The sequence below is a fragment of the Oryzias latipes genome, chromosome 8, assembly GCF_053564925.1.
Source record: "Oryzias latipes strain Hd-rR chromosome 8, Olatipes_Hd-rR_3.1".
Classification (NCBI taxonomy): Eukaryota; Metazoa; Chordata; class Actinopteri; order Beloniformes; family Adrianichthyidae; genus Oryzias; species Oryzias latipes.
The window spans coordinates 19,251,820-19,278,575 of NC_136244.1; the positions used below are offsets into that span (position 1 = coordinate 19,251,820).

General features: G+C 43.4%; 1 protein-coding gene across 1 annotated transcript; it reads right to left on the reverse strand.

The window, feature by feature from the left end:
• Nucleotides 1-246: 246 nt before the first annotated feature.
• On the reverse strand, nucleotides 247-25,993 carry notch3 (notch receptor 3). The gene is made up of 33 exons (XM_011478062.4): nucleotides 25,705-25,993; nucleotides 25,053-25,119; nucleotides 15,764-15,906; nucleotides 15,354-15,689; nucleotides 14,609-14,731; nucleotides 14,293-14,526; nucleotides 14,043-14,198; nucleotides 13,761-13,946; nucleotides 12,156-12,269; nucleotides 11,123-11,236; nucleotides 10,009-10,242; nucleotides 9,733-9,843; nucleotides 9,450-9,642; nucleotides 9,232-9,377; nucleotides 8,786-9,019; nucleotides 8,538-8,690; nucleotides 8,222-8,450; nucleotides 7,900-8,101; nucleotides 7,635-7,791; nucleotides 7,372-7,556; nucleotides 7,142-7,274; nucleotides 6,803-7,060; nucleotides 6,607-6,719; nucleotides 5,975-6,498; nucleotides 5,559-5,885; nucleotides 5,332-5,480; nucleotides 5,020-5,248; nucleotides 4,841-4,931; nucleotides 4,583-4,751; nucleotides 4,174-4,478; nucleotides 3,941-4,088; nucleotides 3,739-3,836; nucleotides 247-3,641 (listed from the first exon to the last, which is right to left on the reverse strand). Exons 1-33 carry the CDS (start codon nucleotides 25,763-25,765, stop codon nucleotides 2,172-2,174), a joined length of 7,392 nt encoding a protein of 2,463 aa, XP_011476364.1. The 5' UTR covers nucleotides 25,766-25,993; the 3' UTR covers nucleotides 247-2,171.
• Between the last annotated feature and the right edge of the window lie 763 nt (nucleotides 25,994-26,756).

The window sequence follows — 26,756 nt, forward strand, 5'->3', positions numbered from 1 at the left end:
AAACTGTCCCAAAACATTCAAATTTGTGTTAATGTGTCCACATGTAGAGGGCTATCTATAGTTGTACACAAGTGTATTTTGATTCTGAGCTTTGACCACATGGCAAGATGTAGACCAAAGTGCGGAAAACTTACAAAATGTTGTTTTCCCATAAAAAAAAGAATAATCGACAGAGACGTTTTACAGTTGACTGTTGTTATAGAAAAACTCATATCAGTACTAATAAAGCATCAGTCACAGCCTTGGTTTTATATAATGCTAAATGACGTACACTTTATTTTTGTCCTTTTAGTACATAACAATCATTTTAGAAACATAAGACTCCTCAGGAAACAATCTACCAAGAACAAAAATATTTACAAACAGAAATGCAGAGGCTGAATGTACAAAAAAACACTTAGTGCGACCCTGTGGGGAAATTAGAAGACCAGTTATATATAAAAACCAAAACAAAGAACTGTTCCACTTGTAAGTGAGAACTGGGAACTGGCCCAACATCAACATACTTCCCAGGTCTGAGTGAACAGTAGCTGGATCTACGGTGAACAGAATAGAACAATGACACCTCAGTCTAGGAAACAACTAGCTGTTAAAGTCACCAAAAATAGTAGCCTACTCACCTCTGCTTGTGTTCAAACAAAATGAAAAGGTCACTTTTACAAAATTCTACGTTTTTCTAAAGACTTTGCTGAAATGTGCACGAAATGTTGAACAGAGAATTTCTTCTCTTTTTTTTGTTCAGCTCACATGAAAATAAAGTTGCATTACACGAGCTGAAAGTCGTCGGAGAATTTTGCAAAACCTTACAGGGCTCAGCACTACATAGTAGTGTTTTTTTTCTTTTTTCCGTCTTTCTTCTTCCTGCGTCTCTTTAAACAACCGCGTGAAGATGCAGCTCTATGGCTTCTGGACTGGAAGCTGCTGTAGATGCAGGGGAAGCGTTCCTCTCTGCATGCCATAAAACACCTCCCTGAGGAGTGACAGGGCATAAGCAGTCACAGCCCAGCAGCCATGCTCAAAGGCTTCCGCGCCGCTGCAAACACGAGCAAGGCGAGGCGAGAGCCCCGATCTCAACGGTTACAGGAAGTCCGTTCCGTCCACGTAGGGACAGGATTCACCAAATCAAGCAGTCTGGGTGTCACCTAAAGGCACAGCGTCTAAACCAAACAAGACATGAGCACTGGAGGAATGTTTGCAGGGAAGATACGAGATAGCAGCTGATATAAGCATAGCTTAATACATCTAAAGTGATGCTCAGAAAAGGTTATTCATGGGTTTCCACAAATATACAGAGTATAAAAAATGAGGGCAGTGAGAGGCTAATTTTACAGGCAAAAAAATAAAAAAAAAGGTTTGTGTGAAACATAAATAAACAGTAGGCAGTAAAACTGACAGTAAGACCCCTTTTACATCGCTGATAAGGTATAAAAAAAAAGAACCAACAATCTCTCTGCTTCTTTACGTGGATTACCAAAAGGAAATGGATTAAACGCCATCATATATTATAAATATTCATGGTTGTGTTTGACCCTGACTTGCCCTTTAAGGCTTGTCACTTGAAGTGCTTTCGACACTTATCTACATTCTTGTTTATAATACTTATATAGAAAGTCTTTTTTTTTTTTCAAACCACATTTAAAACAGTCAATCGGTTCAATCACTACCCCAGGGCAACTTTTGAAATGTATTTCTAATACAGCTTTTACCGTTTTGATGGCACTTATGAGAAGCTAAGAGAGAGAAAACTAAAAAGCCGCTGAGATACATAAAAACAATAAATAAAATAAAGGAATTCCCTTCGACAAATCACTTTCTTTTCCTCTTATCTACTTTTAAAATGTTAGATTTTAGGATAGTGTCCCTAAGTCTTTGACATTAAAGACTTGGTTTTCTTCATATATTTTTAATAATAAAAACAAGTCCATCTGTAACAGAATTACTTCATTAAATTGCCTGCTGTTTTTGCAGACAACAGATAGTTCCCTTTATTTTATTTTATTTTTTTTTCTGCAAAGATTACTAGCAGACGGTCCTTGTGACAAACACTGTCAACCTAACTCCAATGAAAATCTTGGAAACAGGTGGACATTATAAAATCCAAACGGAGCTTGACAGTCTGTCCACAGATCCTTTTACCAAAGGTCCCTTAGTGAGCAGAAGCCAGAGGGTCTTCACGCAAACACCTGCATCTTGCCGCTTGCCTCTGGAATTTGGGTAATCTGGGTCTGGTTGGGGACAGTAACCGCCGGGCTTGGGGTAGAATCTGACCAGTCGGAGACGCAGTGAGGAGAAGGACTGGACCAGTGCTCAGGAGACTCTGGAGATGGGGTCAGATAGGGATGCTCACTGGGCAAATTGTGGTAATGCTTGGGTGTAGCATCTAATGTGGATGTGTAGCTGTGCTGGGAGGGAGGGGTTGGGTAGTCCTCCTTTCCTGCAGTGCCGGCACTGGACTGGGATGGAAGAGGCTGAGGGGGCTGGGATGCTTGTGTCGCTCCTTGGCTGGACTGAGAAGGAGGCTGTGAGGGTTGCTGAGGCAGCTGCTGCTGGAAAAAAGATGGTGGGGGCTGTGTGGTCTGAGGTGTTGGTGGAGTAGAAGTGCTGATGCGGGTCATGTTTTGCTGATTGGGGATGCTGTGATTAATGAGCTGCTGTTGTTGCTCAGCAATCGAAGGCAGTTTGACTGGACTGATGGTGGGTGTGGAGGTAACAGGTGTAGGCTGCAGCATTTGGCTGCGGTACAGCTGCTGTTGGTGCATCAGCATGTTCTGCTGCTGCACGGCTGAACTCTGGGGATGCATGCCCGCCTGGCTGTTTTGCACAATATTCACAATCTGCTGGCCGCACTGGGACGAAGGGGCCATGTGGTTGTGCCAGTCAAAGGGCACACTGACGGGACTGACGATACCCATGTTGAGCCCCATCTGGCCTGAACTCAACACATACCCGTGATTGACATCTGAAGGCATAGAGACACGACCCTGCAAGGACATTGCTCCCGCTCCAAGGTCATTGATATGAGCAAGAGAAACAGCGAAGGGCCCCCCACCTTCCAACATGCTGCTATGTACCATTGGGGTGTTTGGAACCGACATGGATGAGTGGAAAAGCCCGGGTGACTGCATGGTCACAGGAGAAGTTGGGTTGGTCATATAGCCAGCATTGCTCGCTCCACCGTGTGGTGAGTCCAGTGAGTCAACTGGGGATAGAGTAACTGAGCTATCCAATAAGGCACTCTGCATGTCCAGGCTTAGCTTCTTGTTGCGGGGCTTAACTGACTCTTTCATGCTTGCAGCATGCTGGCTTCCCAGACTTACCCCCTTTGCCCCAGGCCGGCGATTTTTCTTGCCCTGTGGTGTGTTTTTGAGGCTGGGAAGGAAGGCACTGGGAGGGCACATGAGTGGTGACAGAGTGTGCCCGCCACTGAGGTGATGTCCAGCCCCTCCGTGGCCCTGGGGACTCCTTACTGTGTTATACTCATCAAGAAGCTGCACAATGTCGTGGTGCATTCGCTCCTGAGCAATGTCTCTTGGTAATCTATCCATGTGGTCAGTAATTTCTCTGTTTGCAAAGTGAGCCAGCAGCACCTTCACAGCTTCGCAGCTGCCCTCACGGGCTGCAAGGAAGAGAGGAGTTTCCTCCTGACAAAGACAGGCACAAAAGAAACTGTTAGATGCAAAATCCCAACTCTAAAAAATGCAGTGAAATCACTCAAAGACAGCACAACTCATGCCGTACCTTTAGATCTTGCATATCTTTGTTTGCACCATTCTTTAGCAAGGCTACAGTGGCATCCACATTGTTGACAGCTGCAGCCCAGTGCAAGGCAGATTTACCTTAAACAGACAACATACATCAGGAATAAATATCAGGTTTTTTTTTTTAAACATTAAACATGCAAACATGTGATGGATCTTACTCGAAAATTGTAATTGCTTACCCAGTTCGTCAACAGAATTGACATCTGCATGGCAAGTGATAAGCTCCTCTACCATGCCCTCCACTGCCAGCCGTGCAGCCAGGATTAGAGCGGTGGAACCATCATACATGCGGGCGTCTAGGTCTGTGGCGCGATTCCGGATCAGAATCTACAGTTGAAAGAGAGTCTTGTCAGTCTCACTGATACGTGTCATGTTAATGAGTAATGAAGCAATTGGATTAGTGTCTGCATACCTGGAAAACCCCCTGTGCATCTGCAGCCACTGCAGCGTGTAGTGGAGAGCGTCCTGTGTTGTCTTGAGCGTTGGCGTCAGCCCCAGCATCCAGCAGCCTCTTAGCAGCATCAGCTCGGGCGTAACGAGCGGCCAGGTGGAGGGCCGTCTCGCCGGTGCGGTCTGTCTGAGCGGCCAGAGATGCACCCTGGTATATCAGATCGGAGATGATGTTGGCAGAACACTCCTCACTCTCCTCCTCCTCTGCCACCTCAGACTCTAAGCCGCCTCCACAGAAGGACGCCAGCATCAGTGGTGTAAAACCATCTGAAGAAGAAAAAGAATTAGGATGTTGATGAAGATTATTTATTTAAACTCATTAAAATTCACACACAGAAGAAAGCTGAGTATGTAATAAGTTTCCTACTAACCTGGGCCTCGGACATTTACATCCATGCAGTCACTTTCAAACTCTCCCTGAGGTGGTGTGAGGGCCATAGTAGGTGGTACACGGATGTCTGCAGCTGCAAGGTGATGCTGTGTCCACTGTCTGCAGTCCACTGCATCTTCACAGTCTGAGAGCAAGCTCGGTTCTTCAACCTGAGTTTATAGTGACATGCATTCTGATGACTTCTGTGCATGTTTGCACAGCAAAGACAACTCGTGATATAAAGGGATGTGTCAGTAACCTTGATTCTTTTTGGCTCAGGGCAGTCTGGATCCATCCACTGGTCACTGTGATCTCCAAGAAGAGATTCCTCCACTGTTTTTGGCATGTGTCTGTTGAAGAAGATATTCCATTAGGAAAGCAATCCCAATGCAACCGTAGTCATAGTCAGAGCTCACATTTATACATGAAAGAACTTACTTCATTCCAAGAGCATCCTGGCCCACAGGTTCTCTGCGGTTCTTGTTACTGCTCGGTTCTTTTTTGAGGAAGAATCCCTCAGGGAACCAGAGGGTGCTGTGTTCCCTCTTCCTGCGAGTCATCAACATGCCTATCGCGAGGAGGACCAAAATGAAAAGGGACCCCATTCCTGCAAACATTAGCTGGACCCATGTTGGCATTTCCACATCTGGAGGTTGGATCTTTTCAGCTGCAGTGAGGGAAAAAAAATGACAAATGTAGTTGTGCCTGTTTTCAAACATGTTCTTCTTCTGTTAGTTGAGCCAAACTCACCTCGGGCTGTTTTCAGGGGATAAGGAAAGCGGAGGTTTTCAACTGCCGACAAAGCTCCCAGATACTCTGCAGCCCTTTCAGCTGAAGGGAAGCATTCCTCGGAGCCCTGTGAACACATACGGTTGTCCAACTCCAAGTAAACAATGGACCTGGGAAACAAAGAAAGTTGTCAATGCAATGTAGTTTACAAGAAAAGGCAAACAGCTTCAACATTTATAAGGACTGACCCGATAACCTCCTCTTGAGGTTCTAATTCCCGTTTGAAGCGTCCTTCCCGGCGGGTGTATGGGCGGATCAAGGCTTTTCCATTCTGGTCCAACTTGAAGCGCACCGAAGTGCGCAGGATGATGCTTAACTTATGGAGAAAAGCTGAGCTGGTGCGGAGAAGCTCATCTGGAGGCAGAAGGACTACCAAAACCAGGACATCATCAACAATGTCTTCTGGAAACTTTCCACCGCAGTCCATGCCATCCCAACCACACTCCTCCGTGAAGCAGCCCTCGTCACATTTGCCATCAGCATAGTGGTCGAGGCAATATGTTTCATAAATGGGACTGAGGAAAGCAAGCACAAGGATTAGATTAACTGCCTGCTGGTTCATAGAAATGAAGACAGAAATCTCTGTTAGTGAAGTTGAACTAACTTGCAAACTTTTTCTTTGTTTCGGCAGTCAAAGTTGTCATACAGACAGTCTTCGTTGTTGCAGGCCTCATCACACTGGCTGTTGTTGAAGACACGCCAGCACATGGGGTTTGTGCAATTGGCCCAGGGGTTCATTGCCAGGGAGCAATCCCCTCCATCCCAGCGGCAAGCAAATGTGTTGCATTCCTTATCACAGACGCTGTCATTGGCTTTGCGATGGCAGTCTGACAGAGGACACGTGGGCACCTGAAGCACAAGCGACTTGTGCTCACACCGTTTCCCAGCCCAGTCCTTAGAACATTGGCAGCTGAAGTAAGGATAGCTGGTCTCTTCCGTGCAAACCCCTCCATTGCGGCATGGTTTGGAGGAACATCCCTCAGTGCTACGGTGCTGACACTGGGGGCCGCCATAGCCTGGCAGGCAGCTGCAACGTGCCCCCCTGGAGGTAAGTGTGCAGCTGCCGCCATTGTAGCAGGACAGTTCCCGACAGGACATGCTTCTCTCACAGTTTGGACCGATATATCCCTGAGGACGTACATGAAGTAATGCACTTCTGTCAGTCTTTTTGTTTAGTGGCACAATCATTTTGTCATCAGAATAGTTAAAGTGTGCAAAGTGAATAAATAGACTTACAAGCTGACATGTGCAGGTGTATCCAAGAGGAGAGCTGCTGCTTACAGAACAGGCTCCTCCATTCTGACATGGCTGAGACTCACAAACGCTGAACTTGTTCTGACACCTGCGACCTGGAGACACAGTGTCGATGTTAAAGCCACTTTACCTAGACATCCAGCACTTTGAGAGGATGAGGAGAAGGCCTTTTCCTCACCTGTGAAGCCAGGTTTGCAGACACACTGGTAGTCATTGGGTAACTGTATGCAGTCAAAGCTGTTAGAAGGACTGCAGGGGTTGGAGAGGCACTCGTTTATGTCTCCCTCACATCTTTCTCCCGTGAAACCAGGGGGACAATTGCATCGATAACCACCCACTCTGTCCACACAGGTGCCGTTGTTCAGGCACTTCGGGGGAGCATTGCGCGGCCTCACGGGGGTATTACAGTCGTCTTCATTAATCTCACAGAGAACGCCTGTAAAAGAATGGATGATGGGTATTATTTCTACAAAGTAGATTTGGGTCTACATTTTCTCTAGCGTTTCTGCTTGCATACCCAGTGTGCCAGGAGGGCAGGAGCAAATATAATGCCCCACTAGATCGATGCATGTGCCTCCATTCTGGCAAGGATGAGATTGGCACTCATTGATTTCTCTCTCACAGTTCTGTCCCATAAAGCCTGGCATGCACTGTAATGACACCCACGTGACAAACACACACTCTTAAAAACATGTTAAAACACTAACCGAGCAATGTGGCCATGAAGAAAAGAACAACTGAACTCACGTCACACTGATATCCACCAACGTAAGGCCTGCAGGTGGCGCCATTACGGCAAGGTTTGTCCTCACAGTGGTCCACTTGACTTTCACAGTAGCTGCCAGTGTAATCAGCAGGACATTTGCAAAAGTGTGTATTTCCAGTGTTGACACAGTGACCCCCGTGGTGACACAATTCATCTGTTTGGATCCCTAATTAAAGATTAAAAAGCAAATTTGACTGAAATTGCTTCTTAGGAGCAGAAACTCGCAGACAAAAAATGAAAATACCTCTCTGCCGAGCAGCTGTCTCACAAGAAACTCTGGGGATGTCGCAGTAATGTCCTGACCAACCGTTTTTACACTCGCAGGTAAAAGAAGCATCGTTTTGTCTGCAGCGACCTCCATTTTGACATGGAGAGGAGCGTCTACACCAGTCAACTGGGGTCTGAAAAGGAAGAGACCAATGGAAGCTTTGAGAAATAGTGTGAATAAAACATGAACTTCCTAAAGCTGAAGCTGCCTTGGGGGCGGCTGAAAAGATTTTATCCTGTACCTGGCAGCGGTTGCCAGTATAACCTTTGGGACAAGTGCAGCGGAAGGACTCCAGGCCATCTTGACAAACGCCTCCATTAAGACAAGGCTGGGAGTTGCATTCATTGACTTCGTATTGGCAGTGCGACCCAGTGAAGCCTGAGCGGCAGGTACAGGAATAGCCATTGATTTTATCTGTGCATGTTCCTCCGTTGAAGCAAGAGCTGCAGACACAAGTGAAAGCAGGGGCTTAAATTTTCCAGCTTCTTTAGCATTCTCATTGATACAAAACACAAATACAAACGCAGGTTGAGCACAAGAAATTCTCTGAGCCGAAAACTCACCTTTCAGTACAGTCGGGGATGTTTATTTCGCAGTGGATGCCGGTAAAACCGGGTCGACATGTGCACGTGTAGGAGTTGACATAGTCTGTACAAGTACCTCCATTTTTGCAGGGGTTACTCTGGCATTCATTGATCTCCAGAGCACACCGGGATCCTGTAAAGCCTGGCAGGCAGCTACAGTGGTATGAATTCACACCGTCTGTGCAGGACCCACCACTTAGACAGGGATCTAGTGGAGCAGAAGGAGAGTGAAACTTAAGTCACATCCAGTAGTGATTATCAATCAGTTTTTCCTTAACTTTACACATCCACTTACTAGGAACACAATCATTGATGTCTGTTTCACAAGTGAGTCCAGTAAATCCTGCTCTGCAAGAGCATACGAAACCTCCGAGCGTGTTAGTGCAGGTCCCACGGTTTTTGCAGGGGTTGGAAATGCACTCATTCACATCTATGTTACACAACTGACCTGGAAATTACAAAAGATGGGAAGGATTATACGTGACTCAAAAAAATCACAAACAGATTTACCGTGCAAGACGATTTTGAGCCAAGTTTCCTAACCTTGCCACCCTGGCTGGCAGTTGCACTGATAGCCCAGATAGTCAGCCGTGTGGGTACAGACTGCATGATTGGCACATGGGTTAGGGGAGCAAGGGGTGAGGACCTCTGCACAAGTGGGTCCGCTGTAAGGAAGCTCGCACACGCAGGTGAAACTTGCCACACCATCCACACATGTGCCTTTATTCAGACAGGGGTTGGATGCACATTCATTGATGTTCACCTGGCAGAGGTTACCTATGAAACAACAGTGACAATTTAGCAAAAAAGCTGACAGCATGTAGCTTATTTGCATGCTATACTTAAATGCACCACTAGAGGGAACCAAATATTTGTTGTTCAAGTTGAAGGTGATGGCAACATTTTACTTGGGTCTTTTAGAGAATTTCACTATTTTTTGTGCCACCTTTGAAGTTGAAAACTAATGAATGCTTGGCTAAAATTCTTACCTATGAAGCCTTGGCGACACTTGCAGGTAAAACCGTTTAATTTGTCAATGCATGTGCCAGCATTCTGGCAAGGACTTGGCAAACAATCGTTTCTATCCAGGTCGCAGTTCTTCCCCACCCATCCAGGTTCGCAGTCACAGCGGTAACTGAAAACAAACAAGGGAGATTAGACAATCTGAAAGATGCAAGTTTGGAAATGTCAGCTGGCCATGACATACCCATTGATATCCTCTCTGCATGAACCATGGACACAGGGGCTGCTGCCACATTCATCTACCTGGGAGTAACAGTATGGGGGTTTGAACCCCTCAGGACACAGGCAGTGAAATCCATTCTCTTCATCAACACATGTTCCACCATTCCTACAAGGGCTGGAGGCGCATTCATCTATTTCCACATTGCATTTCGGACCTTGTTGAGCAAAAAAGAGTTTATCAGTATGATCAGAGTAAAAGGGTTATTTTTGCCATCAGCAATGTGTGCTTTGAGTTGACGGTATACCAGTAAAGCCAGGCTTGCAGACACAATCGTAGCGGTTGATGCCATCTTTGCAGATGCCATAATCACAGGGATTACTGGCACAGTCGTCAAAGTTAATCTCACAGTTTGTACCTGAAGTGAAAAGACCAGTAGATTACATTTTTGCATAAACATTTTTGAATTTACAGTGCAGGTTGACAAAAGTAAATAAACTGTTAGGATATCAACATCGACACAGAAAAGAGAATATCTTCAGTCACTGGTTTATTAATAGTGCCTAGCAATTTTTTCCCCCACCTGAGGTTCCATGCTGACACTGACAGATGTACTTGTTGACCAGGTCTACACACTTTCCAGAATTCTGACATGGGTTACTGTGGCATTCGTTGAGTTGATTCTCACAGCGATAGCCTGTGTATCCAGGATCACAATTACATGTGTAGCTTGCAATTCCATCTATGCAGGTGCCATGGTGGCATGGATCTGGCTGGCAGTTGTTGATATTACTCTCACAGAGAGTCCCTTCATAACCTGAGAAGAAAAATGGACAGTTAGGGTCAGGGACTTTTGCAATCTGGAACCCATTTGGCTCTTTTCATATTTTTATGTACGTTTTTATCTATTTCTTGTAGATTTTCTTTCTTTTAAGTTGTCCCTCTCTTCCTTACTTTTTGTGATATTCTCAGGTCAGCCCTCAGTGCTTCCCAAACAAACCCTGCCTGTGCGTCGAGCAAGGCTCTATCTTGCTGTGGTATGTCTCTAGTGCAATTCCGAGATGGGCAAAGCAGTAAAGCAGGACCCTACACAAGCCTCCCAGTCCTGCCTTTGTTCTCAGTGGTGATGGGAACAATGGTCAGCTCCACGTCAAACAGGCCCACTTCACTCAACACAAGGGGCCCACAAACACAGCAAATACCAAGCAGCTGGCCACTGAAACAATGAAGTAAGCTCCCCCGTAAGTGAAGGTGCTAACCGTATTCAGCAGCATTGCAGACAGGCAGCCAATTTTATGCATCCATAACAAAGTCTACATAGATTTCAGTGTTTTTAAAGGTGTACATGGCTAAATGTGATTAAATGAAAGTTAAAAAGCAGCATAGGGTGTTGCATTTGGGTTTAAAAGATGAACAGATGTCGGGGTAATGACCATGGCTCTTTTCTTAGCAACCGCTGGTCCTTAGTGACCCCATGATCCTGAGAGCCAATGATGGAAAGAGGGGGATTAGGGGCCTCAAGTTGGTCTTCTTGGACAGAAGACATAAAAATACATCTCACCCCCAAACACTGAATGCTTAACAAAGACCAAACAAGTGATTAAGGATCATCTGCTCCTCTGCTTGGGGAGATTTCTTTAGTTTTGTTGTGTCTAGGCATTATCCACTTACAGCCACTACCTTGAGACTTTTCTTACCTTCAGCACAGCGGCACTCAAACCCATTGGGCCGATCGTGGCATTTTGCTCCATTCTGGCAGGGAGTGCTAGCACACTCGTCTATGTCGATTTGACACATGGTGCCGCTAAACCCTGGGACATACAAACACAAAGGTTAGGGGTCAGACAGACGGTCCAGTGAAAGGGTCCACACTTAGGTCAGAGGGCAGTTCTACTCTTCTTAGGAGGGCAGAGGCCTTTGGTGAGGTTAGTGATGTCTGGCTAAGGTAGGGGTAGAAAATGCCTCGACTGGTTAACGACGTGCCATCTGTGCATTAAACAAGTAGTGAACAGAACAACACATTGAGCCGTTTTCTGAGAAAAGAACATGAACAGAGGCTCATCTGAGAAAAGGGTGAAAATATCGAACAATAACTACTATAATAATAATTGTTTTTATTAAAATCCTTATTTCTCTAAAAGAAACTGAACAGGCTCGAATGACAGTACTGGGCACGGTGCCCAGGAAAGGATGAATTGGTAGCACACTGCTCAGTTGATTAACAGTGTCAGGATAGTTTGTGGGTGTTGTTGCTTTGGCTGCTAAAAGGGGGGCTTCGGGGAGACGGTGGGATTGTTTTCTCTTTTGGGGAGCCTCCCTCCTCCTCCTCTACTGCCTGCATCAGCTCCACTGGCTCAATAGCTAGATAGGGGGTGGAGGGGGGACGTCTGTCCCAGATGTAAATTGCGGACCTGGAAAAGAATCTCATTAACGGGACTGCTGTCCCCCCCACCGCCATCACCACCACCACAGTTAGATGAGGGAGACTGCTGTCCCTTCCACATTCCACAGAGGAGGGAAGCGGGGGTCACAATAGTGCCTTTGTTCAGGAAGGAGGATAGGCAGCCCTTTGGGCCTGCCTATTTGTACAAGTGGTAGCTCTAAACAGCGGCAGGCAGAAACAGCAAGGCTGAACCTCCCTTCTGGGGACATTGAAATTTTGGATTTCAGGCTTTTCCTATTGTTGACTCAAAATGACAGATATGAAATGTAACATTTTGACAAACGCACCTGGTTGGCAGGTACAGGTGAAGCCATTCACCGTGTCGCGACAGACGCCGTCATTTACACATGGGTTGCTTTCACAATCATCAATGTCCGTCTGACAGTAAGTCCCCGTGTAGCCTGGAAGAAAGAAGTTCAACATGATTTCATTTTCTCGTTTTTGTTGCTGTTTGGCTATGCTAAGACTGGGCAAAGCTTGGAGGGAGGGTAGGCTGGGTTGAACAGTGAATAGAATGTATATTAAACTCTGAGGAGATTTGGCACAGATCTCTGTAGAGCTTTAGATCTTGAAGCGACTCAGTGTTCCCACTCCACTAAAGTTGAAATCGCTGCACCCTGCTGTGTATGGAACACTGACCCCTCCCGAGGTCAGTGTCACATTGACCAGATACATGTTATACATTCTACATTTGCAAGCCATTGAGGCAAACCTGAATGTGAATGGGACTTGCCCCTGGGAGAGGCTAGCATAGAATCAGAAATAATCAGCGGCTCCACATGAGCTTTGCCAGGCTAACTGATGATGAGGAGGGAGATGAGGAAGGTTCCGTCTCTGGAAAAGAAGGGGGAGGGAGGGGTCGGCTCTGGGAAAAAGCCTCTTTCCCTCTCTGTGTCTATGAGGGGTGCAAAGTGGAACACAGAGGGGCCCTATTGTTCGGCTCCATTCCCACCACTCTACCCCTCATTAGTATTCACAGCACACTCCTCCCCCTAACTGCTCAACCTCCCTCACATTTAGTCCTATAGACCCGACTCCCAGCTCTAATTTGTATAGCTCCCAAAACCCCAGGATGCATGTAGGACTGTGCGTGAGAGTTTCCCTGTGTTTTTGTCGCAGAGTGTCCAGACTATTCCAAACTAATGCCCCTTCATCTGTACAGTGCAGTGAAGAGTGCAAAGATGTGCTTGAGCACCTTCAAAGTGGGGGTTTCCACAATGCTCTAAGAGGAGCACCTGAGTTCCAATTAAACATTTAGATGTTAAACTGTTCTTATAAAACCTTTTTGTTGTCATTGTAATTATTTTCGTTATGCACCCAGACTCTGACAATTTTCAATTAAACCTTTTTTTTTTAACTTCATGGATTTGGTTCAGTTTGTGTCATCTTTTCGCTATCAATCCACACAGGCATTTGCCACACAAGCAAAAACACACAATTTTATAGTAGTTAACTGCAATGTAATAAGAACCTCACATGATTAAAACAGCATTATAATCCTCAAGTTTGACAATCTAAAAGTGTCCCCAATGTTTTCCAAAAGAGACAATGCTGTTGAGTCTTTCAGTGATGGAAGTCAGGAAAACAGGTGTCTAAAGTGATAACGTTTCAGGAAAGGAACGCTTTCCCTCTCTCACTTCTAAACATCCCCACATTCACAAAATGTGAAACAAAAAAGAAAGAAAGGATAAGATCTGAATACCAGACTCTGAAATACAATGAGGATGATTGACCGAACTGAAGACAGCTGTGGATTTTTATCAAATGAACATTGGCACATTTGTAATGAAAAATATATTTTTCACCTAAACAACATGTCAAATGGGATAATCAAGCAATGCAATAACAAAAAAAAACCTTCTAATGTCGGGCTTCTTAACAAGTTTGATTACCTGGCATGCAAATACAGGTGAACTCTCCAATGCGGTCCAAGCAGGTGGCATCATTCTGGCAGGGCATGGAAAGACATTCATTGATGTCAATCTCACAGCGAGGGCCTGCATATCCTCGGCCACACTGACACTGGAATGAGCCCTCTGTGTTCACACATTTCCCAAAATGTTCACATGGGTTTGCACCTGTTAATAGAGGATAACAACACCAGTCAATGAAAATAGGCTATAAACCAAAGTATTTTACTGCAACCCTTATATGACGTCATTGGGGAAACTTACCAATGGAGCATTCATCCATGTCCTGGTTGCAGGCTCCTCCCACAAAGCCAGCAGGACAGGTGCAAATAGCTCGGCCATTAAGGGGGTTGGTGTCACACACGGCGCCCTCATTACAGGGGTTGCTGACACATGCATCATCAAGGTGACACAGCAAACCTATGAAAAGAAATCACATTAAGAGCATAAATTCCACATTATGGAGGTGCTGCAGTGAAGACGGAACCAAATGATGTTTACCAGATGTACTCACCTGTCTTTCCAACGGGGCACTCGCAGAAGAAGGACGCCACACGGTCATGGCAGGTGGCCCCATTAAAGCATACGGCTGTTGCACAGTCATCAATGTTTTCACTGCAGTCATCTCCAGTCCACCCATTAACACATACACAAGTATGTCCGCCAATTGTGTTGAAGCAAGTGCCCCCATTGTGGCAAGCATTGGGTTGCATGAGACACTCATTGACATCCTCTGCACAGTATTGTCCTGCAGTGGTTAGATGGTAAATTGGATCAACTTCAGTTTGATTTGAACTGATATTTTGGACTTTTTTTCATTGGAGACATACCCGTCCACTCTGGGGGACACTGGCAGTTGTAGGTATTGACTCCATCCACACATAATCCTCCATTCATGCACTTGTGGCCTGGACAGTCATCCACATTTTTCTCACAGTTGTGCCCCTCAAACCCTGGGTAAATGTAGATTTGTGTTATGATCCACAGAAAGAGCTGCAAACACCAACTGGGAGTTTATCAAACATTCAGTCGTCCTGCTTCTGGACAGTAAACATTTTTTTCCTTTTGACCTTGAGTCAGATTTTCCCACACAAAAGAAAGCGTGGAGCAAAGTGTGCAGTAAAGAAGTTCAAAAGGTGTCATTTTATTTACATTTTCCTTTGACTTTTCCCACACTGTGCCAGGAACGGCTGTGACTTCTGCCTTCTTCAGAGGTCTGCACCCCTCTACATGTTTGCTTGTTTTATAATCTCTCACAGTTTCAATGACTTCCTCTCTAGCAGGAGACATTTCCTGTCAGTTCCCCAGTGGGAACCAGAAGGCTCATAAAGTAAATTCCTTCTGTTGTGAAAAGAACTGAGTGGAGAGGACTACAGGCATGCCGCCTCTTCAACTCTCCCATCATTCTATCTCCTAACAAAATCTATTTATAGCAGATGGGAAACTGACTGTAGACAGAAGACTAACTCCCAGTAACATCTACGTCATCTTGCTGAGAAAACCTATAAAGGTATACATCTTGCATCAGGAGATGAGAAAAGTGAATAATGTATGTTGTTTTATGAGTTATATTACCTGGCAGGCAAGCACATTCATAAGAGTGGTCGCTGGTCTGTCGGCAGGTACCCCCATTAAGGCACTGAGATGGGGCACAGGGTAAGGTGGGCACCTCACATATACGGCCACTATATCCTGGTTGGCACTGGCAGCGGAAGGATCCCTTCATGTTAATGCAGAGGCCATTGTTGAGACACACACCAGGTTTGCGGCACTCGTTTATGTCATTGTGGCAGTTTTTTCCCTGGAAGCCAGGTGGGCAGGAACAGTTGTATTGGTCATTCCAATTAACACAACGGGCTCCATTGGCACAGGGACTGGTGGCACAGGCATCAATGCGGGAGCAGTCTTGACCTGGGTTTTAATTACATGTTTAGTTCAAACAAAACTCTTAACTCTTACATGGTCTTTCTAAAATGGAGTCTTACCTGTGAACCCTCTTCGGCATACACACGTGTATTGTGGGATACCTTTGACAACCTGGCTCTTGCAAGCGGCCCCATTTTGACACGACGATTGAGAACAAGGATCTCGGTACTGACAAAGGGAGCCAATGAATCCAGGTCGACATCTGTATAAATATGTTAGCAAACACACAGTAGGTTGTTTAAACAAGTTTGAGTTAACATAAAGTAATAACTAGAATGCATAAAATATGACAGCACAATGACTGTAAATTGTAGATCAGTATTCATCATGCTCAAGACTGGTTTATCAGGTCTCCACTGGCAAGACTTACTGCTTGACTCATCCCTTCAACAACATCCCTGAGACCTGAGATGACTTTGTTTTGAGCCAGTTTGCCTCATAAGTACAAATCATATAAGACGTTACTCAATATTCCAACTTAAGGGAGGACAGAGATTTCATACTGTTGATTGTTTTGTTCATTAGGAAGGTTTGGACATTTCCAGAAGGCACATCTCCTATTCCAATGAAAGCAACATTCCTCTAATGGTGCAATTGTTCTGCATTGCAGTTCTTTTTTTGTCGGAGAAAAAGGATCACATCTAGAGATTGCGATCTTAACAACTTTAAACGAATCCCAACACAAGAAAAACACAGGTTGCACAAAGCAATCTTTAACAGAATAGACAAACAGCTGTGTTATTTGTGTGAAAGAACGTTTCCTCCTCCAACTGACTGTAGTATGACGAAACAATGCAATATTGCACAAAAATATCTTGCTCACAAGGTGTGTCACTTTTGAATTACACTTGGTATAGGTGTAGCAGTATGGTGTATTTGTAAGATAAATTAGTATTGTTTCACATGTGAAGGAACATTGAAGTCTATCTGCAGGGCTCTCGCAGAAACAGGTTCGAAGGAGATCAGCCAAGCCTGTAACACTACACCCACAGTGGGACAAACCCCCTCTTCAAAAGTAATGTTTGATGCTGGTGACAGGGCAGTGACACCTGGGTTCTGGCCTGCCCTTGGCCCAAGTCTCCTCTTTCACATGAGAGAACCCTTTAGGCAAGGTAAAAGAGGGTTTTGTTTGTTCCCATAAGAGTATAGTTGAAATGCTAGGCAGTTTATCCTTTGAACCAGGAAAAAGAAAGGCTCTTCCTAATCTATTTGCCTCATTAATTTTTTGTTTTAACTCTGCAGATTTAACAATTAAACTGAATAACCAGAGGAGTAAGAATCAATGATTGACAGGAAATTTACTTAACCCAGATTTTACAAAAGCAGAACTAAGACAGTTTTTTTTTTTTGTGGAAATGAATAATTTGTTAATATTCTACGATTTTTGTGAGGTTTCCTACGTCAAACCAGACTAAGTCAACTGAAGCATTTTTGGGTAGCTGGGCTCAAACACCCATGCTGAGAAACAGCCTGCAGTTACAACAGCTTCTCTTTCCATCTCCTAAATCTTCTCTGAACAGCAGCTTGGCTCTCTCCTGAAACAACTCCCTTCTCTCGTGTGCTGAGAGGTCAGATGTCAGAGGTCCCCCAATCTGATTGTGATGATAATGTCACTCAGGCTCCAGAGTGTGGAGTGCTTCTGCTCTACAGCAGTAAATTCCTTTGAGAAGGTCCGATTGGAAGACATAGCAGTAGTACAGAGTGGTTTAGTCCAGCAAGAATGCCATGTCATATTTTGGTAATCTCCAGTTCCCTGCACTAAAAACATGACACTCACTTTTAGAGCACAGTTCTTGTTGCCCTGACAACCTCACAGATGAACAAGCAAGCCCTCCACCCAACCAATCACCTCCTTCCCTCCACCCATGGTCCCTATGGCTATTTGTCATGGTTTGGCTGGGTTTATTTAGAGGGAAATTAACTATGTCTGGAATCCAGGGTGTCACTGAAAATGAAACACAAATGTGGCACAAAGAAGTCTTTGAAAGCACTGATGACCAAACCTGCTCAAAGAACTGAAACAAAGAATCTCATATTTTCCTGGAACCTCTCTGTACTGTGGGCAATTGAGTGCAGAGGGAAGCTGGACATCTAAAATCCCTACAAGCTGTTGTTCCACTAATACCAAACTGAAAAAAGAAAAACTAAGTGAAAAAACATGAGGGTCCTTTAACAAAGATCATAAAAAGTATTTGGAATACAAGTGTGTTTTGGTTGCAAAATAAGAGGATTGCTGTTTATTCTCCTAAATTGGTAAATATGTGTGTCTAATTCTGTGTGAGGAATGAAGATAGTAGCAATGCCTGATAAATCACTTTTCTCTCCGAGAATCGCGTATCAAACCAAGCAGCCAAAACACACATTCTTTTGTCTAGACCTGACTCACTGCCAGCATGCTACTCCCATAACACACAAACCAGAGGGATAACGGTTCTGAGTTTATGAAAAACATGCAGCCTTGTCCAAGATCACCTTTTATGCATTCAAGAATAAACAGTTCTTCCTTAAAACTTGTAGATTCTAGTACAGACAGAAGCAGATGGCAATGTAATGTAAAAGCTTTTACCCATGACTCTGTTTGTGCCGGATGTGAACGGCAGGTGCAGGCTGCTATTGTGCAACAGGCTTCTGAGGCATATGTTGTGGTTGTCAACATTTGACCTTTGAGGAAGAGAGTACAACATTTGAGGACGGGGTCTTAGGGTGCAGCACAGAGACAGCCAGAGTGGGTAATCGTTCCATGTCAACACATGTGAGGGTATTCGCCAGCTGTGATCCTGCCACCTGTCCACATCTGTCAGAGAACCTCTGTGCGTCTGGCATGAACTCCTTCTGCCAGACTTTTAAGCCTCAGCAACTGTGCAGATTTGCCCATGGGACTATCATCCAACACACATACTGAACAGCATCAGCAGCAAGCTCACTCCAGAAATGTTGCCATCTTTCACAAATGACATGCATTGGCAATTGAGTCTGTTTCACCACACATTAATCAAAACTGTTGCATAAAAGGCACCACTGCAACCAACCAAAACACATGCAACAATTATTGCACACCAAGCACAAAGAGGGAAAACTTACAACCATTTTCAGCTTCTGAGAGAAAGCATGAAACCTGGGACCCACTGAGGAAATGATATAGTAGAATGAGAAAAGACATGGTAATGGATAACAACACATTTTCTACCTTTGGAAAAAACAAAACAATCTCATTGTCTGTGCCGATCGTCTCACTGTACTGCGTCAAATAAGATCATCGTTGGTGTTAAACCCTTTGATTTATATGACTAACTTCTGTCACCTACACTTATGTAATACAATGCCAGTTTTCCTGCTTTTTGGTTCATCTCAACAGAGCAACTCGAGCTCATCCTCTTACACACAATGGTAGCCAATCTGCCAGAGGTCAGAAGGTGGCTCACCTGTGAACAAAGAGGCTGTAATCTCCGGCACGGTTCAAACACACAGTCATGCTACACAAAACAACCAGTTCAAAAAGCCTTCTTAACCCGGAGGTACTTCCGATGTAGAAAATGGGAGAAGACCAAAACAGGCCTTTTTTGTGATGACCCGACCTAAATGAATGAGAACTTCACAGAAATACCACAAAGTAAAACTACTTCATTGTGATTAAGAGCTTGTTAATTCCAAACTCTTAATCAAATTGGAGGCCTTAAACTTCGCTCATTTTTTTTTTTCTTTTTGAGGATGAAAATGGTTTTGGGAAAACTCTGATTCCCTCGTCATAGCCTATTTCCACCCCCCCCCCCTTTTGTTTTTTTTGCACAATCAAACAGGAACCAGACCGAGTCCTTTATGGCAGTCTGCACTGACACCACACTGCCAACAGGAGCCCATGGTCACCCCCCTTTATCAAACAGTCTCCTCTGCTGTACCTTCTCCCTGCAAAGAGCCAGATTGGGGGTTGGGAAATGTTTTGTGGCCCAAATAAAAGAACTAAAGTAGTCTAAACTCCTTTGTATAAAAGTGTTGGGGGGTGGTTGCTGGGGGTAGGGAGAGTTTGAGTGAGAAGGGGGCAACTAGTCTTTCAAGGCCTGGGCTGTAGCTTGGCAACAGTAACCCATGGTGAAGCAGCACCAGGGTGCGAAACAGAGGCCGATCAGAGACAGTTTTGCAGGGACAGTTGGTTCGGTTCAGAGCAATGGCTGCCCCCCAAATGCAGGTAGCTTAGCTTGGTGGCAGTGATCCAATCCAGAAGGGTCATCCTCAGTTCTAATCAAGTCCAAAATCAGTTGTTTGTCTCTCTACCAAAGAAAAGTCTTTTAAAACTGTTTTGATAAAGAGTGGATAAAGAGCAAAACAATCTCTACAGACCTTCCAGAGCACCTTAGTACAGCTATTAATGTACGGTAACAAAGGAAAAAACAGAAAATCTTTCAAAATAGCGAGAACTGATGTGAATAGTTCCCACCCCGACACTTTCTCCATTCAGAGCTGAAGACGCAAGAATAAAAAACAGAATTCTATGATGCTGCCAGACATTTTCTTGGACTCTACACATTCCCTGCAATGAGACACAGAAAATCTCAGTGATATTGCTGTAAAAAGAAACAGACACATGCTTGCAATTTTATTGCTTTACTTGTAATTCACATGTGATGTTGAACAAATCAGAATCCAATGTCAGTGTAGAAGAATCCTCCACTAACATTTTTCAAATAGCAATGAGTTTGCCCATAACCACGTTGCATGGATCTCAGGGTTGAGGTCTTCAGAAGCATTCTCCTGTGAATACAACCACAAACCCCACCCTACCACCTAAAGCAAACCAGATTTTCACTCAACTTTGAAACTAAAAAGACTGTTTTCTCAAACAAAGCAAGTAGGATTTTGTAACCATTAGGCTTTGCATCTTTTCTGCGTTTTAGAAAACACCTTTTCATGTGTTGAAATTCACTTTGTAGCAGATTTTCTGCACATGAGGGATGAATGTCTGCCACAGCATTTGATTAACCATGTCCCTCACTTTAAACTGTTGACAGAAATTGTCACAGAGATTGAGACCAGCATAGACTCCTATACGCTTCCAAATCTGAAAGGAGTCTTGTTTATAGGGCACTTACAGAGGTTCTTTTTGATAAGTTAAGGAAAACAGCCAGAGAATGCTCACTATCTCAAGTGCCGTCACTTGAAGGAGGACTGGAGATTTGAAACTAGGCTGTCTGATGGACACACTAAAGCAAAACTAACATATACTCAAACAAATTTACAATATAGTAACTAGGAAGCCTTTTTTTTCCCAAAAAGGGTGTAAAGAATTCCCTAATGAAAAAAGAAAGACTCGCAAAATATGTGGGGAAAATCAAGTTGTTTGAAGTATGTCTGCCCATGGAAAAGCAAATGCTTTCTGGGCTCATTTAATAATAGACCCATCCAAAAACGGAGGGATGGAAGAGGGAAATTTTGCAGGCAGACTTAAGTTATTCCAATCAGACCTGCCGGAATATCTCTGCAGAAATGATTGTCTCTCGGATAAGAAGAAACAGCCAAGGGATGAGACTTCAAAGACAAGCTTATCCCCACATAAGACCAATGTTGATTACTACAAGAAAAATGGAGATTCAAAATGATGTTTACCTTCTTACACACAACAATGGAAAAGCTTAAGCTACTTTTTTCCCTGTTATGTGAGGGAGTACCAGTTTCATCTTTGTATTCTGAGATGAACAGCTATGTTTAACGTAATTACACACAAAAATGGGATTTTGATGCGGAGGCAGGGAGCAATGTAATAAAAAGTAGCAAGATATGAGTAAAACTGGGGGGCATTTAGGCCTTGGTAGGCTCAATAAGCTGCAAAAGCTGCTGAGATAAGACAGGATGTGCGTTGTAGAGAGGTCAGAAGGCAGCACTTCCTTTGACAGGGCCTGGGAACCACAGCTATTAGTCTTCAAACATGACCCAAGCAGAAGATGGAACATTGAATTCAAATCTTGAACCACTTTGTCAGACACATCTTGATGGATATGAGCATTGCCATTTGTTTGAATCTCGTTGGTCTGCAGAGCACGGGTTTTCTTGGGTAACGACTTGACAATAGTCCATCTGCCTGACAGGGCAGCATGAGTAATGTGGGCTGGATGTGGCCTCACAAAATTGCAGGGTAACAAATTGCAAATCAAACAAGTCAGTCCAATTTCCAATGAGACTGGGCTAACAGTGTTAAAGGCATTCCTGAAGGGGCAAAGAGGGTGAATGGATGGGAGGTAGAGACAATACCCTAAAAGCACCACAGGGAAAGGAGGAATCTTACTAAGCATTCCTTTCTAATCCACCATAAAGATGCCAAAGAAAACACTAGCCCCGAGGTGCCGTAAACTAAACTAACATTATTTTCCGTCTCACTGATGTTGCCTGTGAGTAAATAGGTGCCTTTCCATCTGTATTTCTGCCTCACTTTTTATAGTTATTAGCTATGATTTAAGAACAATGGATAAGGTAAATATTTTGCATTTTAACCTAAATGAATGACGCTAACATCTCCGCCAAAAAAAGGTCTAATGTGCTAAAAGTTAAACAAAGTTATAATTCTTTCAACTCCAACAACTTTAGTCCAAATTGTTTGGTTTTTCTGCTCCGTATCAATGTCAGACGTGTCCTTTTTAATTATGCTTTTAAGAGGCTGGAAGTAGCTTTGGGTCATGACTAAACATCTACGATTTATATGCTGACTTTGCTACCAAGGCCAAGGGCGAAACATTAATAACATAAAGTGGACAACTGTAGTTATTCATGCATCGCAGACCAGAGAGGGTCCATGTTTATTTCCACTTGGCTTTGGGATCTGAGAGGAAGGAGCTGCTTGTAATCTGTGGTCGTCTGCTGAGCTCCAAATGAGGATGAGTCGCAAGAGGTGGTAAAATATTCAGAGAGAGAGAGAAAGCGACCCCTTTTTTTGCTGCATTGTGAGAGAGGCAACATGTGCTAGAGGGACTGTGGGCTACCGGCCTCATTCCTCCACAAGCTTGTCTCCCGCAGTATGGGGGCGACTGACTGCTCAATGGCAGCACCTGGCCCTCTGCTTTCCCTTTGTCAGGATCTGACTTCACTGGATTACCATCACAACATCCACCAGCTGTCCTATATGCAGTAGCCCCCGTCGTTGACTCCCCTCCTCCTACCCATTCCCTACCCCCAGTTCAATCCCTCCAGCTGGATCCACTCTGAATGACACCCTCTCGATCTGCCTAATTATCTCCTCTCCAGAAATGCTGTGGCCATCTCCACGCCACACACTTCTGCTCACAGGGTGGAGCTGAGAGCCAAAGGCCAGACTTCCTGACTGCTCACCTAGAAGCCAGCGTTCTCTGTGACATTTGAAGCCAAACACTGTCAGGCGCAGACATTAAAGCAAAGGCTGGGATTCCTGGAAGATATTTACTGTTGAAGTGATAAAACCACAGTTTACTACTTTGGTAGCAGTCATATTCCAACTAAAGAGCTCAAGACAACGACCCGCTGACACATCTTCATGACAACTCAGGTGTTCCTCAATACTCAAACAGCACACAAGTCCTCATTTTGAATCAATAGAAAAGAAAAAATAAGTGGTTGCAACAATAATTATCTGCCTTTTTAAAACCAAGATTTAAAAGCTTCTAAAAAACGCAATTATCTAATACACAAATGTGATCTGAAAGCTGTAGAGGGATAACTAGCATGGTTTAATTGGCGGGAAAAGAAAAGATATATTATTATCTGGGAAATTATTGATGGTCCTTCCCACATGCATTTGTAGAAACACATTTTTGTTACTTGAGAAGCCATTTCCTGTAACACAAATTAAATGGCACATTAGCTTGACAATAAGCAGAAGCACAGAAATATGCCCCTCCACAAAGCAGTGGGGTTGTTCTGTGGGGCAGCAGATTGTCCTGACATTGTGTTTTCGAAATTCCTCGTAAATGCCAGAACATTTATCTGAATCTCTATTCTGTCCAACCCCCCCCCCCCCCCCCCCCCTCGCTTTGCTGTGGCCTTTCTTTTCGGCCTCCCTCCACTCACTTCTGTGGTACCAGGTTACAACCAGGTATCTGGGGGAAGAATGGATCTTTTCTGCTGTTTTTGGATCTCCCATTTCTCCATGTTCCCATGGGAAGGGGTGGGGTGACTCCAGCACTCATAGGACTGGTCTGACCACTCTCATGTGTCCACGCTCCGCTCCAATGCTCCGCACCTCTATGGAACTCTTTCTATGCTGTATCATTTGAGCCCCCATCTATTAAATTTGTTTTATACTCTAATTACTCCTATTCATGGTCCAGACATAGTGATTACATGCTCCTTAACACATGTTCAACTCAGCATTAACATATTAAAAAAATATTCATATACAATCTACAGAATGTTCAAATTAAAAATGTTCCTATAAATTTGGTTTGAAAAGATTTCACTGAATCAATGACACATTAACCCGATGATACCTGGTCAGCTAATGATTGAAAAAAGTGGGTGGTGTTTCCTTGATTCACCTGCAGTCAAGTTACACATTAGCTAGAGTGTAAAAGCTACAACTCAAGTACAAAGACTTAAAACTCTTGAGCAAATGCGCTTCAACTTGCTTCAAAGTGCTTTTATGGTGTTGGTTTGACATTGACATCTTCAAAATTGTAAAATGAAAGCAACTCATCAATAAACCAGGACATTTTCCATCTACAGGGGAAAGCTAGCAAACTGTGAACCTTGAAGTCCACCCTTTTCATCTGAAACACTCAAGCATGTTTCCTTCACTTTAAAGGCTGTTAGAAAGGGCAAATGACTTCTGGGCATAACACTGTGGGCTACTTAACTATATCAATGTAAAAGGGTTTGTCCAACCCCCTTCATCGATTTGAAAACCAAAGCCTCATCCGTTAGAACAGACCAGAAACAAAGTCAAATTATTTTAGAAAAGTTTAACATAAACTCACATTCTGGGTCAAAACTTAACTAAGTCATGAAAAGTGTTAAAATATTGCACTATTTTAAATAAACAAGTGAAAGAAGGAAAAGGGATTTTTCTCAAAAACCCTGCAAGACACAAGGACATCAGCCAAAAGGTTTGAGGCTTGATGGTGCTCATCTTTGTAAATGGAGCCAATTTGTCAAATCTTTCAGACATCAGCCAAGTTGTGCATGCTGCAAAAGTACAACAGCACAAAAAAAAAAGATCTGACATGCTACAATGATTGCTTGAGAGTAAAAGTCACAACTTTGAGATTTGACAAACCTAATTGCAAATAACCAGTTTGCATTTTATTTGACATTATTAGAAAACTCTTTGAGAGAAACCATACAGTTATCCCAGTGCATCTTTTAAATGAATAGCAGACTATATTTCACACTTACATGCAGGATGAATCAATGCATGTCCCTCCATTTTCACAAGGTGTGTATCTATCTACACAATGGAACCCTGTGGGGGGAAATGGAATTTTGTTAGAAATCCACAACTGATAACAACATCTACTTATACTTTATATAAATCAAAATAATGAAAAGGTTACAAAAACCATATCTGAATTCTAACAAAATCAACACCAATCTACTACAGCAGTAATAAAGCATCTCTTCAGTTTTGTCTTAGAAATTGTCCGATAAGGGATGCTGACTGTCAGACTGCATTTTTTTAAAGAGATTTTTCTGACATTTTAAAAACATACTAAGTGTTTTATTGATATCTTAAGATACTACAAAGAAACATGTATATATTTAAACTCAATTTAATTAAATTGTGCCAGCAAACTGCTATTTTCTTTGGCTGCTTCTTTAAAACGGCCTTAAAAACTTCTTCTATTTAAATTTTTAGAAAGGAAAACTAATAAAGAGTGCAACTAAACTGAAGAAACCAAGAAGAAGTGAAGAAAAAGAAAAGCTTAGTAAAAAACAAAGTAAAATTCAGTGATGAGACGCCGGTACCGCTGTCCGGACATGTCCATCACACCTGTGGATCCAAAAACCCGCTTAATTCATCCCACATAAGTTACTTCATCTAACTTACCCTCTCCGACGTTCATAAAGAGTAAAAATGACAAAATAATCCATGGAATATGTCCTTCCATTTCTGAGGAATAGTTTCCAGCGTTTCGAGTAGAACTTTCAGTTGAAATACATCCTTTGTTGTTACTGGTACAAAAATATGGATCCAAAGGGATTTTTTTTTTTTAAAGCTATTATAATATAACGTTTTTGCCGGAAAGCGCAGCGTTAATTCCCGGTCCCGACCCTCAGCAGCGCGACCACTGCTGTGATTCTCCTTCCACCTCCTAAAACTTTTGAAAAAGTTTTCCAGGAGTCCCGGAGCCTCGTATCACCCCGCCTCCTTCTCCCTCCCTCTCTCACTCACTCACGCACCAATCTAGGCGCATGTGCGCACGCGCGCGTGCAGAACGCACACTTGCAAACAAAAATGACCATTTTAAGAGGTTTCTTAAAAAAAATTCTAAAAGACCCACTCCAATGAAAATCGTGGTGTTGGTGTTTTTTAACACGTTTTTTTGTGGCATTTTCTCATGATAGCGGAGAAATATATAAAGACAATTAAGCTTAAAATTGTGTTTCTGAGTATTTCCTTACTCAAATCATTGTGAATCATGAGCAGACCAAAAATGCCGTTTGAACATGCTCTGAAGCAGTGACCTAGGAACAGTCGACATGTCACAAGCTCCTTCCACTCCATTCTGATGCAGCGTCTTGCAGACAAATAGTAGCTACAAGAGGGTTGAATTGATTAAAAATGACTCATATATGTTAGAAAATTTGTTACCTCATAATTATGGGTGAATTGTATTCACACTACCCTTAAATCAACAGTAATTTTTACAATTTGTATAAAAAAACATGTAAAATGTACTCAAATGATTTAGATTTTTCTACAAAGTTTGACAACTATGTATAGTCACCAAACAATTAATTAAGTAATTAAGGTAATAGCCTTAAAATTTAGTAATATGTGTTTATATGCAAAAACTTTTTTTTAAGCTTATAGCAGGTTACAGAGGATGGGACAACATTCATGTGTCATGTTTATTTGACTAAAAAAAACCTAACTAA